This window comes from Metarhizium album (genome assembly GCF_000804445.1).
Source record: "Metarhizium album ARSEF 1941 chromosome Unknown scaffold_9, whole genome shotgun sequence".
Classification (NCBI taxonomy): domain Eukaryota; kingdom Fungi; phylum Ascomycota; class Sordariomycetes; order Hypocreales; family Clavicipitaceae; genus Metarhizium; species Metarhizium album.
This window is the reverse complement of record NW_024467583.1, coordinates 738,135-752,226: the sequence shown is the minus strand read 5'-3', so window position 1 is coordinate 752,226 and position 14,092 is coordinate 738,135. Positions and strand designations below refer to the sequence as shown.

At 54.6% G+C, this 14,092-nt stretch overlaps 7 protein-coding genes across 7 annotated transcripts; 4 read left to right on the top strand and 3 right to left on the bottom strand.

Moving 5' to 3' along the window:
* Positions 1 to 829: 829 nt before the first annotated feature.
* Positions 830 to 5,605, bottom strand: MAM_04329 (Lysophospholipase like protein; the record flags this gene model as incomplete). The annotated part of the gene is made up of 3 exons (XM_040823127.1): positions 830 to 2,196; positions 2,381 to 5,244; positions 5,301 to 5,605. The coding sequence occupies 3 exons, from the start codon at positions 5,603 to 5,605 to the stop codon at positions 830 to 832; spliced, it is 4,536 nt and encodes a 1,511-aa protein (XP_040679006.1).
* Positions 5,606 to 6,162: 557 nt separating this feature from the next.
* Positions 6,163 to 7,357, top strand: MAM_04328 (putative protein family, ATP binding protein; the record flags this gene model as incomplete). Its single annotated transcript, XM_040823126.1, has 3 exons — positions 6,163 to 6,226; positions 6,290 to 6,615; positions 6,671 to 7,357. The coding sequence occupies 3 exons, from the start codon at positions 6,163 to 6,165 to the stop codon at positions 7,355 to 7,357; spliced, it is 1,077 nt and encodes a 358-aa protein (XP_040679005.1).
* A 15-nt stretch (positions 7,358 to 7,372) lies between these two features.
* Positions 7,373 to 7,987, bottom strand: MAM_04327 (Rpp14 family; the record flags this gene model as incomplete). The annotated part of the gene is made up of 2 exons (XM_040823125.1): positions 7,373 to 7,707; positions 7,774 to 7,987. The coding sequence occupies 2 exons, from the start codon at positions 7,985 to 7,987 to the stop codon at positions 7,373 to 7,375; spliced, it is 549 nt and encodes a 182-aa protein (XP_040679004.1).
* A 310-nt stretch (positions 7,988 to 8,297) lies between these two features.
* On the top strand, positions 8,298 to 10,385 carry MAM_04326 (gephyrin; the record flags this gene model as incomplete). The annotated part of the gene is made up of 3 exons (XM_040823124.1): positions 8,298 to 8,561; positions 8,615 to 8,693; positions 8,746 to 10,385. 3 exons carry the CDS (start codon positions 8,298 to 8,300, stop codon positions 10,383 to 10,385), a joined length of 1,983 nt encoding a protein of 660 aa, XP_040679003.1.
* Positions 10,386 to 10,938: 553 nt separating this feature from the next.
* Positions 10,939 to 11,755, bottom strand: MAM_04325 (vacuolar ATP synthase 20 kDa proteolipid subunit; the record flags this gene model as incomplete). Its single annotated transcript, XM_040823123.1, has 4 exons — positions 10,939 to 11,050; positions 11,115 to 11,423; positions 11,504 to 11,630; positions 11,698 to 11,755. 4 exons carry the CDS (start codon positions 11,753 to 11,755, stop codon positions 10,939 to 10,941), a joined length of 606 nt encoding a protein of 201 aa, XP_040679002.1.
* Positions 11,756 to 12,144: 389 nt separating this feature from the next.
* MAM_04324 (Transcription initiation factor IIA, gamma subunit) lies at positions 12,145 to 12,669 on the top strand (the record flags this gene model as incomplete). Its single annotated transcript, XM_040823122.1, has 3 exons — positions 12,145 to 12,191; positions 12,280 to 12,427; positions 12,517 to 12,669. The coding sequence occupies 3 exons, from the start codon at positions 12,145 to 12,147 to the stop codon at positions 12,667 to 12,669; spliced, it is 348 nt and encodes a 115-aa protein (XP_040679001.1).
* Positions 12,670 to 13,166: 497 nt separating this feature from the next.
* MAM_04323 (uncharacterized protein) lies at positions 13,167 to 13,988 on the top strand (the record flags this gene model as incomplete). The annotated part of the gene is made up of 3 exons (XM_040823121.1): positions 13,167 to 13,270; positions 13,340 to 13,436; positions 13,494 to 13,988. The coding sequence occupies 3 exons, from the start codon at positions 13,167 to 13,169 to the stop codon at positions 13,986 to 13,988; spliced, it is 696 nt and encodes a 231-aa protein (XP_040679000.1).
* Between the last annotated feature and the right edge of the window lie 104 nt (positions 13,989 to 14,092).

The following is a 14,092-nucleotide window of genomic DNA, read 5'->3' as shown; positions in this document are numbered from 1 at the left end:
GCCTCAAAGCATGCAGTACAGCATACTGTCATGTAGGTCATCTGTGACAGCTCATATTTCTATTTTCAGCACAGTGGATTGGGCCCGCAGCCTCAAGAAGACAAACTGTAAATGCTCTCTAGTCATCCTGATCGAAAACGTCGTGTAGTTGCAGTCATTTGGGCTCTGCTACACAATTTTCATTGCTCACGGTTCGCCAGAGGGCGGCATGTTCCGATGGCTGTGTCTCTAACTGGTGTACTCTGTATACTCTGTACCGACTATTATGAAGGGACAATACTACCTGGGTAGTCAAAGGCCCAAAATCCCTGTGTCAAACCCTTGTTTGGCTCGCCGCTTTCAATGCAGGTACCGTGGACGTGAGACTCGTTACCCCGCTGCAGGTCGGACCCGGGAACCGCGGTTTGTCTCACCCTCACTAGATTAGTACGACATGCGACAAAATAACCTATCCGAGTGACCAGCAGGAGCTTGGCCGTAGACCGCAGACACGCAGCCTCTACCGGTCGATTCCTACCCGTGTTCTTATGCTCAATCGTAAAAGCGCTAGACCGGTTGGCCATAAACGCTACGTGATTCCTTCTAGCGCGCTTTGCACTTCAAGTAAAAGAGCTACAGCCAACTAGAAGCAAGGCGACGGATATGAGTACTCGTGGTGCCTGGGGATGCGTTGTGCCTGCTTGAGCCTCTGTTGAATAGACCGCATTCCATTGTGCCTGCTATCAAAACACACATGACAGGGAGCGACACGACGTACCAAGACAGCGTGTTCAGACTTTTCTGCGTATGAAATGACTTGGGAATAGCGTCATAGGCCGTCTCTCATAATCTAAATGCTCGCTCGACGAGGCGCCTTCGTTCGTCGCATTGCTTCTTTAGCTTCCGCCTCTTCCATCCACGGAAACGCTCCCTCCTCTTTCAGACGTTGTAGAAATTCTTTGCCAAATTTATATCCCATCTGGTACACTTCATCAAATTTGATAAAGTCCAAGGTGCCATAAGCATCCACAGGCGGACGCATGTAAATGCACCCTGGCATAGTCTTTGCTCGCTCCAAAGCATCTACACTCGACACGTAGGCTAAACGACCCTGGATCTCGGCCAGTGTTGGCGGGTTGGGATGTGCCGACAATGGGTTCCATCTGTTGAAGAAAGCCCACATACCCGACAATGAGTCACCATACGTTTGTGGCGTGTCATCATCAAGAGCTCCAACATCAACAGCAAAGATGGTATCAACACCCAGCGCCTTCATGTGGGAAACTGTCAAATTGTCCACGTAGCCGCCGTCCAATAGCATGCTGCCTTCGTCGCAAAGCGGTGGTAGCAAGCCAGCAAGCGACATGGACGCTCGGATATACCTCCAGGCATATCCACTCGTATGGAATTCCACTCTGCTTTTACTAATGTTGGTCGTGTTGCAGTAGTACTCAAGCCAGAAATCTTCAATCTGCGTATTGCCAAATGTCTTAAAGATGCCTCGATTGAACTCATGACCAGTTGTGTACGATGCTGATGGATACGTCAAGTCGAGGGCGAATCGCCATAAACTTGCCATGCGGCCGAAGAATTTCTTTGCGAATCCAAACATGGGGACAATGTCTGCATGTCGAGCATATAGCGCTCCAACAAAGGCGCCAATAGAAGTGCCACCAATCACGTCAATAGGGATGCCAGCTTCTTCCATGGCCCTAATCACACCAATTTGACTCATGCCTCGAGCTCCGCCGCCGCCGAGCACCAATCCAATAGACTTGCCACAGAGGCGGCGCGCAAGGCGATGGAAGTCGCTCTTGTATGGGGCGTCAGGAGAGTAGTACGGCGTGTGGTGGACTTTTCTGGACGTGTATTTTTGAATCTCCGCTTGAAGCACCTGTACTCGCTCCTTGAGAGCTTGTCCCAGTCTCTTAGACGGGGGAAGGTGAACGGGTATGGCGTTTGCGCTATATGGCATTTGAATATGATAATGACCACCGTTGATCCACACTCGGTTACGCAGCCAGGATCGAGTCAAGCCGGGCCGCGAGAAGCGCTCGTTGTGCACGAGTACGAGCATTTTCCTAGCTGTCGACTTCATCCCAAGCATGAATCGTTCATACTCACCCGTGGTTGGAGAGCCATCAGCAAGACCGACGAGCAGAATGCTGTCAGCTTGCGTGATACAAGTCTGCGTCCACGGTGAGTTTACACTGGTGTCTGTCAGGATCTCCGTTAGTAACTTGGGCGAAGATCTTGATGCAAGAGCGAAGATATCCAAAGTGATGAATTCAGGAAAAAATTAGAGTTAAGAATACCATCAGCGGCATTGCCTTTGGGTTATAAATTTTCATCATGAAACGTTACGAGACGAGTGGAAAGGAGGAAGGTTGTTTTGCCTTACCCGCAACGTATACCACGAGACCATATTTCTCCTCGAGGTCAGCAAGATATTGAGTGAGACGCAGTTTACCCATCTTATTGAAGGCATGCTTGCCAAGGTGGTTCAAGATGGCAGATTGGTTAAGAGAAGTGGCGCCATTGGGCGGTCCAACTTGCGCCAGAGCATTCATGAGGCGATTACCGAAGTCAACCACTGGAACACCTACTGTTACTGGGAGAATGGCAACCGTTCGAAGATTCATCGTAGATTTCCTCTGGTTATTGATGGCCCCAGATCCGGACTCCTTGGCAATATTCTTGGGAGGGTCCCCTACTGCAGCTCTCATGCGAGAGGCAATGATCTTGGATATCTTGATTGTAATGTTGGGATGCTCTTGCGCCAAACTGTTGAATAGAGTCCGAGGAAATTTGACCAGCTCAGTGTCGCGAATAGCATGTAGTGTGCCAGGCCGGACTGTCTCAGTGAGAACCTCCAGTTCGCCCACGCTCTCGCCTTGACCAAACTCGGCAAGTGCGGACATGCCGCCGTCCTTTCTGTCTTCTACCAAACGAAGTCGGCCATTGAGGACAATGTAAATGGCCTCTGATTCATCACCTCTGTGGAAAATCACTTGCCCAGCATTGACCTGCACCCATTCAAGAGCAAAATCAAGGTGAAGGATGAGGCGCGGTAACACGTGAGTCAATCTCTTGGCCATGGTGAGAAGCACAATAGGGTATTTATCCACGATTCTTTCCAGCGCCGCTCGAGGGAGGAAACCAACGTAAACGTCCGTCTTGGCAATGACGTCAATAAAGGACCGATACGACGACACGCTGCCAATGTAGCCTGCTAAGCCGCCAGGTTTGACTAGTGACACGCTGCGACGGGTACGCCCATTGTTCTTGTTGGAATCAGGCCGACGAGTAGCATTATTCTTTGTGTCAATGTTAAATGATGCAGTACCAGATGTCTGCAGAATGCTTTGTGCGCCTTGTTCCGTGGTGTAAGTGCCAATATCGAGAAATCCGTCGACGACATAGTACAGGCCGGGATTTCGTTCGCCTTGTTCAACCAGTACTGAGCCCTTAGGGAAGAAGACAATCTCCACCTCGTCCTTCATCTCGTGAGACAAGATGTGCGCACTTGGTGGCGTGTGAACTGTTAAGCCGCTCGATGTGATTGACTCAGTTTCGCCGTCTCCAGATGTCTCGAAGGGCCCCATGAATCCAAAGGCATTGTTTGTACCAAAGGTCCTACGTTTGTGGTCTGCGGACAGCAGCCTTGGGGAGCCATCGACTGATGTCGGTTCGCGTGATGATGATGACGCACTTCCATCCAGGCCGAGACATTTGAACATGCATTCGAGAATAGATGATCGGAACAAATTATCTTCATCAAGGGACTCTCTCGGGTCCATAGAAATCCTTGCATGCCGTTGAGAGTCGAATGGATTGAACGACCTGTGGGCAAGCGGACTAGTCACGTCTGTCACACTGGGTCCTGGTGTCATGGGAGAACGGCCAGCATGCCGGCTGGCGTGAATATTCGCCAAATCACCAGGGTGGTTCGAAGTATGCTGTTGAGGTTGAGGTGCTTCCTCCACAGACGAATTGGATCCCAAGATTGATGATGGCCGTCGATGCTTGGTCATTGAGGACAGCATTGCTTCTCTGCGCAACGTGGTGCTGCTAGAGCGGCGGCGTCTGGTAGCTGCTGCATTATGCAAGGCAATTCCGTTTCTCTCATCTTCACCGGCAATGCGAGCTCGTTCGTGTTTGAACTTTTCCTTTAACCTGGACAACGCATCGCCTCTCAAGACGTTGGGAAGTTGATACACGGTGTATTTGGTCATGCTCTTCTCCGTTTGCAACACCTCGCCGGTTAATCCGAGGTAATCGAAGGCATGAGCCAAAGTAACGCGTTGAAAACGGGATAAAATGACATGCACAATGTGCGAGGTAGCTTTCGGGTAGATGCTGATTAGACGACGGAACGCACTCGCCGGAATGATGGCAATTGTTGTATCCACAGTGGCCCGAGCAATAATGTCAGGATGTGCCGATTGAGATGCCATTCTTCCCGGCAGGCTGGGTCTTCGCGGCTGAGTTGGAGACGAAGGGTCCAAAGAAATAGGAGGGATATTGGAGCCAGACTCGTGAAGGTCACCTACATGGAGCGACTGGTTTTCACTTTGCGCTGCAACATCCTTTTTGTCGGTCCGCGCCCCCTTCCCGTCCAGGTGAGGCGTGTTAGGCATAGAAGATGGAGCAGGCGTACAACTTTGTGTTTCTGGTTCGCCCACTGAGCGATGTCTGCGGTAGTCATTTGCCCCATTTGGCCGCAATGGAGAGTCTTCGTTTAGTCGAAGCCGGACGTCTTCAGTGAAGAGTGACATAATTGAAAAGAGCGACGACATAGGCGCTCCATTACGCACTTCTGTCAGGAGCTGGTATCTCTGTTGGTCCGGAGCCACTTCTTCGTCTGTGGACGAGTCCAGATCGTGGGCAGCCAAGGATTCACGGGTGGTCTTTTGTCTACCGGATTTGACAAAAATTTCAACCAAACCATCAACGACAATACAAAATCCTTTTTCCTCTTCCAAATTGATCGTCTCACCAGCAATCAGTTTCCTGGTTTGCATGCTGCGCGTCAATTCGTGAAAGACAGGACGCTCAAGGTAGCCGAAAATCTTGATAGCGCTCAGGAACTCATCGAGGTAGCTGACTAGCCCTCCTTTGTTGCCCTCTTCATGACTATCTGGGAAAAGATCTATGTCAGGTTCTTTCCGCTGAGGCTCTGGCGGTAGCCTAGAGTACATGTTCAGGATGCGATATCTCACAACCCAACTGGCAGCAGAAACGACGGCGACCAGAATGAACATGCTAATGGGCGCGTCAGCCGAGGAGCTCTTCGCTCTAAAAGAGCAGGGCAAACATACAGTGTGGTGGCGTTCATAGTCACCGTCCAGCTCGTGGAAAACAAGGCATAAAGCAGCCTTGGGATAGAGATAGTGGCTAAACGGGCAGCCCAGTATAGCACGGTAGAGACAAGATTGAAGACGACATACAGCAGCCACCCCAGGAAGCCAAGCCAACCGGTAGACTCCTGGGCAGTAGCTACATCTGTCGATGCGTTATTCAGGGCGTCGGCAAGCGGCTGCGCTGCGGACGGATCCCAGGCCGCGGCGAGCGACGAGGTGACGCTGCTGGCCACTTCCGGGGCATTCGACAAGTCAGATGCCATGGCTGCGAGTGCTGTAGCAAGTCATGGCCCAGCATTATATGAGGGTGGCACAGCGGGAGCCCAGGGGCAGTGCCAGAAGGATGCAACCAGAAGACGAAGCAATTTTGTATTGGAGGTGATGAACTCGAACAAGGCCAGAAAAAAAGGCGAAATAAATACGGACCCAGTTTCATGGGGGCCGCCGGTGGTCAGTTGGGCCTGGCCCTCTTCTGTGCACCGGAGCTTCGATTGGCTCCACTTTGTCCGACATTTGGCCGGGCGGTCATTGGCCACAGTGACCCTAGCGCCAGGGCAAGAGTAGGAGTCACTGTCCAACCGCTCCTGCCAGCGTCATGGAGGTTCTGTCAGGTTCGATTCTGATGGAGGGGCAGAATGTGCATGAGAAAGAATCACAAGCTGCTACCGCCAACTAGCTGCCAGCAATTGACGCCGTCACGACACCGTCAGGACAAAAAGTGCTCCTGACTAGGATCGGGGAGCTCCAAGAGGATCCACGTCAGCTTCGCAGCGGAAACCACCATGAGCTACTGAACACTTCGACGTACATTCGTCCCGCGATGCCCTTTGCGCAGCTTGTTCTCGGTAGCCCCGGCTCTGGCAAGAGCACTTATTGCGATGGCAGTGCGTCTCTTTGGCTCGACGTGTCGCAGCCAAAATGGAAACTATGCTAAAATCTTCTTCTAGTGCACCAGTTCATGGGCGCCATCGGCCGGGCATGCTCTGTAGTGAATCTCGACCCTGCCAACAACCACACCAACTACCCATGTGCACTCGACATTCGAAGTCTGATAAAGCTGGAAGATGTCATGAAAGAAGACCGACTAGGTCCAAACGGCGGCATATTATATGCTCTTGAGGAGTTGGAGCACAACTTTGAGTGGTTAGAAGAAGGCTTGAAAGAGCTCGGCGACGACTATATCTTGTTTGATTGCCCTGGCCAAGTCGAGCTCTACACGCACCACACTTCTCTGCGAAACATTTTTTACAAGCTTCAGAAGTCCAAGTATAGGGTGCGTCATACGACTAGCCTACGAGTATGTGCCCGCCGCAACTAACCCACTACAGCTCGTCTGCGTACATTTGTCCGACTCCATCTGCGTAACGCAACCGTCTTTATACGTCTCCAACGTGCTCCTGTCCCTTCGGGCCATGATCCAGATGGACATGCCGCATGTCAATGTTCTGTCCAAGATCGACAAGGTGTCGGAATACGACGAGTTGCCGTTCAATCTTGAATTTTATACTGATGTCGACGACCTAAACTATCTCACGCCATATCTTGAATCCGAGTCTCCGGCCCTGCGCAGTGAAAAGTTTGCTGGACTAAACGAAGCCATTGCCAATATGATAGAGAGCTATGGGCTCGTGCGGTATGAGGTACTTGCTGTTGAGAATAAGAAAAGCATGATGCATCTGCTTCGTATTATTGACAGAGCAGGGGGGTATGTCTTTGGCGGCGCGGAGGGTGCGAATGACACCATCTGGGCCGTAACCATGCGGAGCGAGTCCTCCATGCTGGACGTTCAGAATATACAAGAACGCTGGATCGACCAGAAAGAGGAGTATGAGAAGATGGAACGGGAGGCGCAGGAAGAACAAGAACAGCTTGCAGGGGAGCAGGCCATGGAGTTGGATAATGCAGCGCCGCCGCCAACTCTAGCCGCCGCAAGCCCGCCGACGCAGACGGATCCTGACTTTGGGGATATGTCGGTGCCGTCAGATAGTGGGATCAAAGTGGTTAGAAAAAAATGATACCCCGTTGCAAGTTCATCCTTCATGCTCATTCACGGCGTTGTCAAAGTCTGAGTCACGGTCCACAACCTCCAGCATAGACTCATCCTGCTGCAGCCGCAGAGACTGGGAAATTTGCGACCCAAAAGATGCTTGGTCCTTGGCGGCGAGAATAAGTTGTCGTGCCTGGCGGATCGCCTCTTCCTCCGCTTTGCGAATAGTCCCGCTCACTCGCACGACGCGGAAAATACACGGCCGTCCACCATTGGCGGGAACACGGTCCATACACGTCAAAGCCGACCAGACCATCTGGTAGTGAGCTCTGCGGCAACGCAAAATAAACGTGGACGTGGCCAGGGACAAATATTTCACTATCAAGTCCATCAGCAGCTATCATACGGCACTACGCCCACTGCGAGGCTTTGCAGCCATCTTACCCGATAGGGTTCCTTCCAGCGCACCCCGTCCTAAATCGCCAAAGAGAAGCCCAACCTCATCTCTTATCGCCCTCAGCAAGGTTTGCGGCGTCACCCTCTCTACGGTAGGTTGATGCCGGAGCACGACATCGGGGACCTTGGCACCCGTGGGTTGCCTGGCGTCGGGCGGGTAAATGATGTTGGCGAGCAGATATCGCTCCTTTATTCGAACCATCTTTTCTCCACGCCGGCTCTCGTGACGGGTCGCGATGGCTCCGTGAGACAGATGAAAGATGTTTGGTTTGTGCACAAGGTGAAAATGGGCAAAGAACGCTGCCGCCGTCAAAGCCGTCAAAGTGGGGCCGGCACAGGACCCGCACCTGGCAGCTCCTCCCAAGAATGCAGCTTCAACAACTTGGAACTTGGACTTCAACAATACCCGAGCAACCCAGGATTGCCAAGTGGGATATGGTATCAGCTATACTTTCCAAGAATACCGCCCATGCTTTTTCCGCTTTTATCTGCTGAACACGGCGGATTTCAGAATGGACAGCCTCACGGCAGCTATCCTCACAGTGTCCACGACAGCTGCTCGAGACCCTTCCACGGATGCATCCGCTCCTGTTCTGCGGAACGTGCTGGCAGAGGATGGAGGCGGCCGATGGCTGGTGACGGCGGAGAGCATAGTATCCGATGATGTGCTTGCTATCCAACGACAGATTATGCAGTGGGCTGATGGGGCGGATGCGCCGCACCTGATTATCACGACGGGCGGGACAGGGTTCGCCGTGTCGGACGGGACGCCGGAGGTGAGATTCTTTTGGTCAGCCAGTCTGAAGACCACGTTTTAACAGTCTTCAAGGCCATCGCCCCGCTGCTCCATAAACAAGCCCCAGGGCTGGTACACGCCATGCTGTCTGCCTCCCTGACCGTCACACCTTGTAAGTGGCCCCCCTAATTCTAAATAGTACTCTTCCTAGCTAACACGTGTAGTCGCCATGATGTCCAGACCAGCAGCTGGGGTAAGAAACAAGTCAGTCATAGTCACTCTCCCTGGCTCTCCGAAAGGCGCCAAGGAGAATCTCCAGGCCGTCGTCAAAACGCTCCCCCACGCCTGCCTACAAGCAGCAGGTGCCAATTCGCGGGCCCTCCATGCCGGAGGGATCGAGAAACTCGAGGCGGAGGTAGGCATTGGCAGCTCAAGAAGCCCACAAGGCCGTATCCACGTCCATCATCACCACGGACATGGCCACGGCAATCTTGTCAGGCATACCAAGCTGGAAACGACAGCCTTGTCAAACGATCCAGCTCTTGGCCCGACCCATCGGCACCGTGAATCACCTTACCCCATGATCTCGGTGGAAGACGCCCTCGCACTAATCTCCGAGCACACTCCTGATCCAGGAATTCACGAGTGTCCCGTAAATGACAAGGTCATTGGCGCCGTGTTAGCAGAGGACGTGACCGCTCGTGAAAATGTACCAGCCTTCCGCGCGAGCATCGTGGATGGATACGCCGTCGTGGCGCCCAAAGACGGGATTATGAAGGGCCGGTTCCCCGTAACAGCTGTGTCGCATGCTGCGCCCGGGGAAACCAAGACACTCACAGAGGGGGAAATCGCGCGAATAACCACCGGAGCTCCCCTACCACCGGGCGCTACATCCGTCATTATGGTCGAGGACACGGTCTTGAAGGCCATGACAGAAGACGGCAAGGAGGAAAGGGAAGTGGAGATCCAAGCCGAGGGCGTCGAAGAGGGCGAAAACATCCGCGAGGTAGGAAGCGACGTCTCCCAGGGCACCGTGATCCTCAACAAGGGCGAGCAAATCTCGGGAGTTGGAGGCGAGATCGGCCTTCTGGCGTCGGTGGGAGTCGCCAGCGTCAAAGTTTACAAAAAGCCCGTCATCGGCATCCTGTCCACTGGTGACGAAATCATTGAACACGACCGGGCCGGACCGCTTCGTCTCGGCGAAGTCCGGGACACGAACAGAATCACGCTCATTTCCGCCGCCAAAGAATGGGGATTCGAAGTCGTTGATCTGGGAATCTCAAAGGACAAGCCCGGCTTGTTGGAGGAGACACTACGGGGCGGCCTCCGGCAAGCAAACGTGCTTATCACCACCGGCGGCGTGTCCATGGGCGAGCTGGATCTGTTGAAGCCCACTATCGAGCGGTCTCTCGGGGGGACGATTCACTTTGGACGAGTGGCCATGAAGCCCGGCAAGCCTACGACCTTTGCTACCGTCCCCGTCAAGGATGACAGCGGCCGGCGCGTGTCAAAGCTCATCTTCTCGCTGCCTGGTAATCCTGCGTCTGCCCTGGTGACGTTTCACCTGTTTGTCTTGCCGTCGCTGCGTAAACAAGCCGGTGTGTCGCCGGCGGGATTGCCAACAGTGCCCGTGGTACTCGGCCACGACTTCCCCATGGATCCCAGGCCAGAGTATCACCGTGCTGTGGTGACGGTGGGCCAGGACGGCGTGTTGACGGCGAGCAGTACGGGTGGCCAGCGGAGCTCCAAGGTGAGCAGCTTGAGGTCGGCAAATGCCTTGGTCTGCATGCCTTCTGGCACGGGGAAGTTGGAAAAGGGCTCCAGAGCGAAAGCCTTGTTGATGAGTGCCGTGCGGGCGACGTAAGCATCTGAGAAAACAGTAATTTACGACAGGCTGAAATTCAATGGCTGCTTAGTGATTGATCGGACGTCGTAGGCGGGCACATTTATCGACGCCGCAAGCAGGATGACACTGTTGAAACACAATGCGATTGAGGCTGAGCTCCAAATCTTGGCGAGGAATTCTCCACTCATGTTCAACCGTAGCTAAGTAGCTCATCAACGAGTGCATGTCACACCAGACACCGCTTGTCAGTTTGGAAGGCTGCGTGAGATCTAGTCTGCATTCACAAAACAAACCCGGCGACAAGTTCCCATTCGAAGCAGATCTACGGACCTCATCTGCCAGTCAGTGCCTGGTGTACAGTTCCAAATCTCGGGGGTAATGGTACAGCTGCGAAAAACATGGTATCCCCTCTACTCAGCTTCCAAACGCCGTTGCCAAAGATGTTGCACTTGGCACAATGCATGCAGGACCATGACCGTCCAAGCGGTCTTCCCACCGCGTCAAATTACAGAGACAACATGTCCCCGTCCCCGGGGAGCTTTCCGTCGTCACCTCCTGCTCAAATGCCCGTCTAGCTGGTTGCGCCAAAATTGGGTGCCTTTCCGGAGACCAAGAGGCCAATAATCAGGCCGAACAGGCCGAGGACGGAGCTGAAAATCTCAATGACGAGAATCTTGACGAACCTGTGGCGGCAGAGTCAGCATGGCATTCCCCGACAGCCAACATACACAGAGAGGAAAGACGCACAATGACGGGTCAGCAGCATCAGCCAAAGCAGCGCCAGACCCGTTGATGCCCACGGCAATTCCACAGACCAGATTGCACAACCCAACCGTCAGACCGGACCAGAATAGCGCAAACCCAGTGTAGTATGATTCGACGGAGGCGGCGGCGACGACGTCGGTCTTGTCCACCTTTGAGGAGAAGACGATGGCCATGATGACGCCATAAATGGCGACGACTTCGCAAAAGATGATGGAGATGAGGTTCTTGGTTCGGATGCGGGGAGCCTTGACGCCGGCGCCAAGAATTGAAGACCCGGTGATGAAGATGCCCCTGAGCGAGGCGCGTTAGCATTTTTTTTAAAAAAAAAAAAAAAAAAAAAGCAGACGGCGGCAGGGGGGCGGGAGGATTACCATGCGGCGCCGACGACGGACAGTCCGATACACAGAGCGATACCCAAGTCGGCCCACGCATAGGGAGACACGGATTCGAGGAAAGCCCCGACATTGAAGGCTTCGCCGCTCCCGGTAAAGAGCATATCTTGAACAGCGTCAGCAAGCCTCGGAATGATCAAGCCACAGCGACCCCGTCCCAGGACACAACATACAAGCTCCCACCACGGTTAGGAGGGACGCAACGCCGCCCACGCCGTACGTGAGACTCATTGCAGCGGCAGACTCGTGGCAATATCGACCACGGAAAAGGAACAAGGCTACGCCGTCGAAAATGGCAACGACGAAGAAAACGATGAGCTTGCTTCGGCGGGTTTTGTCGTTTCCCCTCGCGGCCAAGCACTCGAGCGTTGAGCGAAGCCAAAGCCGTCTGTCTCCTAGAGCTCGAGCAAGGCAGGTGCACCCAGCCGGCGACGTCACGTGATCCATCTGCCAAGGCGGCGGCGGCTTAGTCAGACGGGGCAAGACACACCCCCTCGGTGCGGCGACGGCCTCAAGGCCGACCTTTTAGACATTACAAAACAAAGGCTCTTTGCTGGGTGGCGCAAACCAAAGACATCCAACACAGGGAAAGAAGACGACAAGGCCAGGACAGCGCAACCATGGCGTCGGGAGCGCAGTCTTTCTACGAGCTGTACCGTCGGAGCAGGTACGTATCGCATGTCCCCGGAAAAGTCCCGTGTCGACGGGGGCAAATGAAGGGCCGACGTTGACCTGGGCACCTGGGCATGCGGCAGCATCGGGCTCGCCTTGACAGACACCCTCGACGACTTGATCAGCGATGAGCGCATCAACCCGCAGCTGGCGATGAAGATCCTCGGGAACTTTGACCAGGCCATCACAGAGGCGCTGCAGAAGAACGTCAAGAGCAGGCTGCAGTTCAAGGTTGGTGCCAAACTGGATCCTGGGCGCGCGCGCGACGGAACTCGACGCGGAGAGATGCACATGATGCTGACACGGGGGACGGCGGGTAGGGGAGCCTCGATACCTACAGGTTCTGCGACGAGGTGTGGACCTTCTTGATCAAAAACGTCACCTTTAAGATGGATAATGGCAGCCAGTCTGTCCAGGCGGACAAGGTCAAGATTGTCAGCTGCAATGCGAAGAAGCCTGGAGAGGGCGCGTAGAGGCGCGCAGAGGGGGGGGGGGAACAGCCACGGGCCGGATTGATTATACACGATACACGGGTGGGTTTGTCAACCAGAATGACGGCAGAGCACGACGACTCGAGGCAGACCTCGCGGTATGCATTTGGCGGCGTTTCAGGAACAGGAACAGGAACACGAGGGGGTTTGGCGTTTTTGCTCTTCTTGTTTTCCGTCTTCTCTTGTCACGGTAGAAGAAGGTCTGCGTAGTTCATCTTTACCCATGATTCTCTCCGTGCTCCGTCTCGGAGCTCCCGTCTTCCAATCGCGATTCCACGGACCCCACGGACCGCGGATTTCTTCTCCACACCACACACGACGCACGCAGCAGCCATCCGCGTCCCGCATCTCCCCCCCCCCCCAGTCCAGGCCACACCAGCAGTCGCCGATCCAACTACCCGCGCCGACGCTCCAAGAGCATGGTCCGCCAGCGCCGCCGCGAGCAATCCAGCACCGCAGCCCAAGCCACGCCCGCCGCCATGGTCTCCGGGCCCCCAACTCCCGCGTCCTCCCGCACCCAATGGATCATGTACGCCGTCGCGAGCGGCGCCTGCGCAGCCTTCAACGGCGTCTTTGCAAAGCTGTACGCCCAGACCACCCTCCCCTCCCCGGCTGACGTCTGTCCACGCCAAAGACCGTGCTGACCGGACAGAACAACCACGGAGCTCACATCCACCCTGGCCCACAAGATGGCCGCCATCCTGTCCCTCTCGTCGCACGACAACGTCGTGGAGGTTGCCGTCCGCGCCGTACGCGGCCCCCCACCCCCGCGAGTCCATCTGGGCCGGAAAAACTAACGATACCAGATCTTCTTCGGCCTAAACCTCACCTTTAACGGCGTCGTAAGCCCCGACCCTCCCCCCTTCCCCACCGCCAGACAGCGCGATGATGATGATGATGATGATGATGATGATGATGATGATGACGAACATGAAAAGATGTGGACGCTCTTCACCAAGGCCCTGGCGAGGGGCACTTCCACCACCCAAGTCAGCATCGTCAACACGTCCACCAACTTCATGCTGACGGCCCTGCTGGGGCTGTTTATTTTCGCAGAGGCCCTCCCCCCGCTGTGGTGGGCGGGCGCGTCGCTGCTGGTGGCTGGGAATGTCATTGTCGGCCGCGAGGACGAGGGCCAGGGCCGGGACGAGACGCCGGCCGAGGCTGCGAGTCGGGAGCCGAACAGGCAGACGGAGACGACTCCGTTGATCAAGGCCGAGGGCGCCAACGAGGACGACGATGAGGATGAGCATGTGGATGTCGATGTCGATGTCGCTGATCTGGGAGACTTGTCCAGATAGCGACGGGGCGTGTACGGGGATGCCGAGGTTTCAGATGCACGTGGACAATGGTTACTTTGTAGATGGGCCAATGGACGAATATACAATGTATACGATATATCACG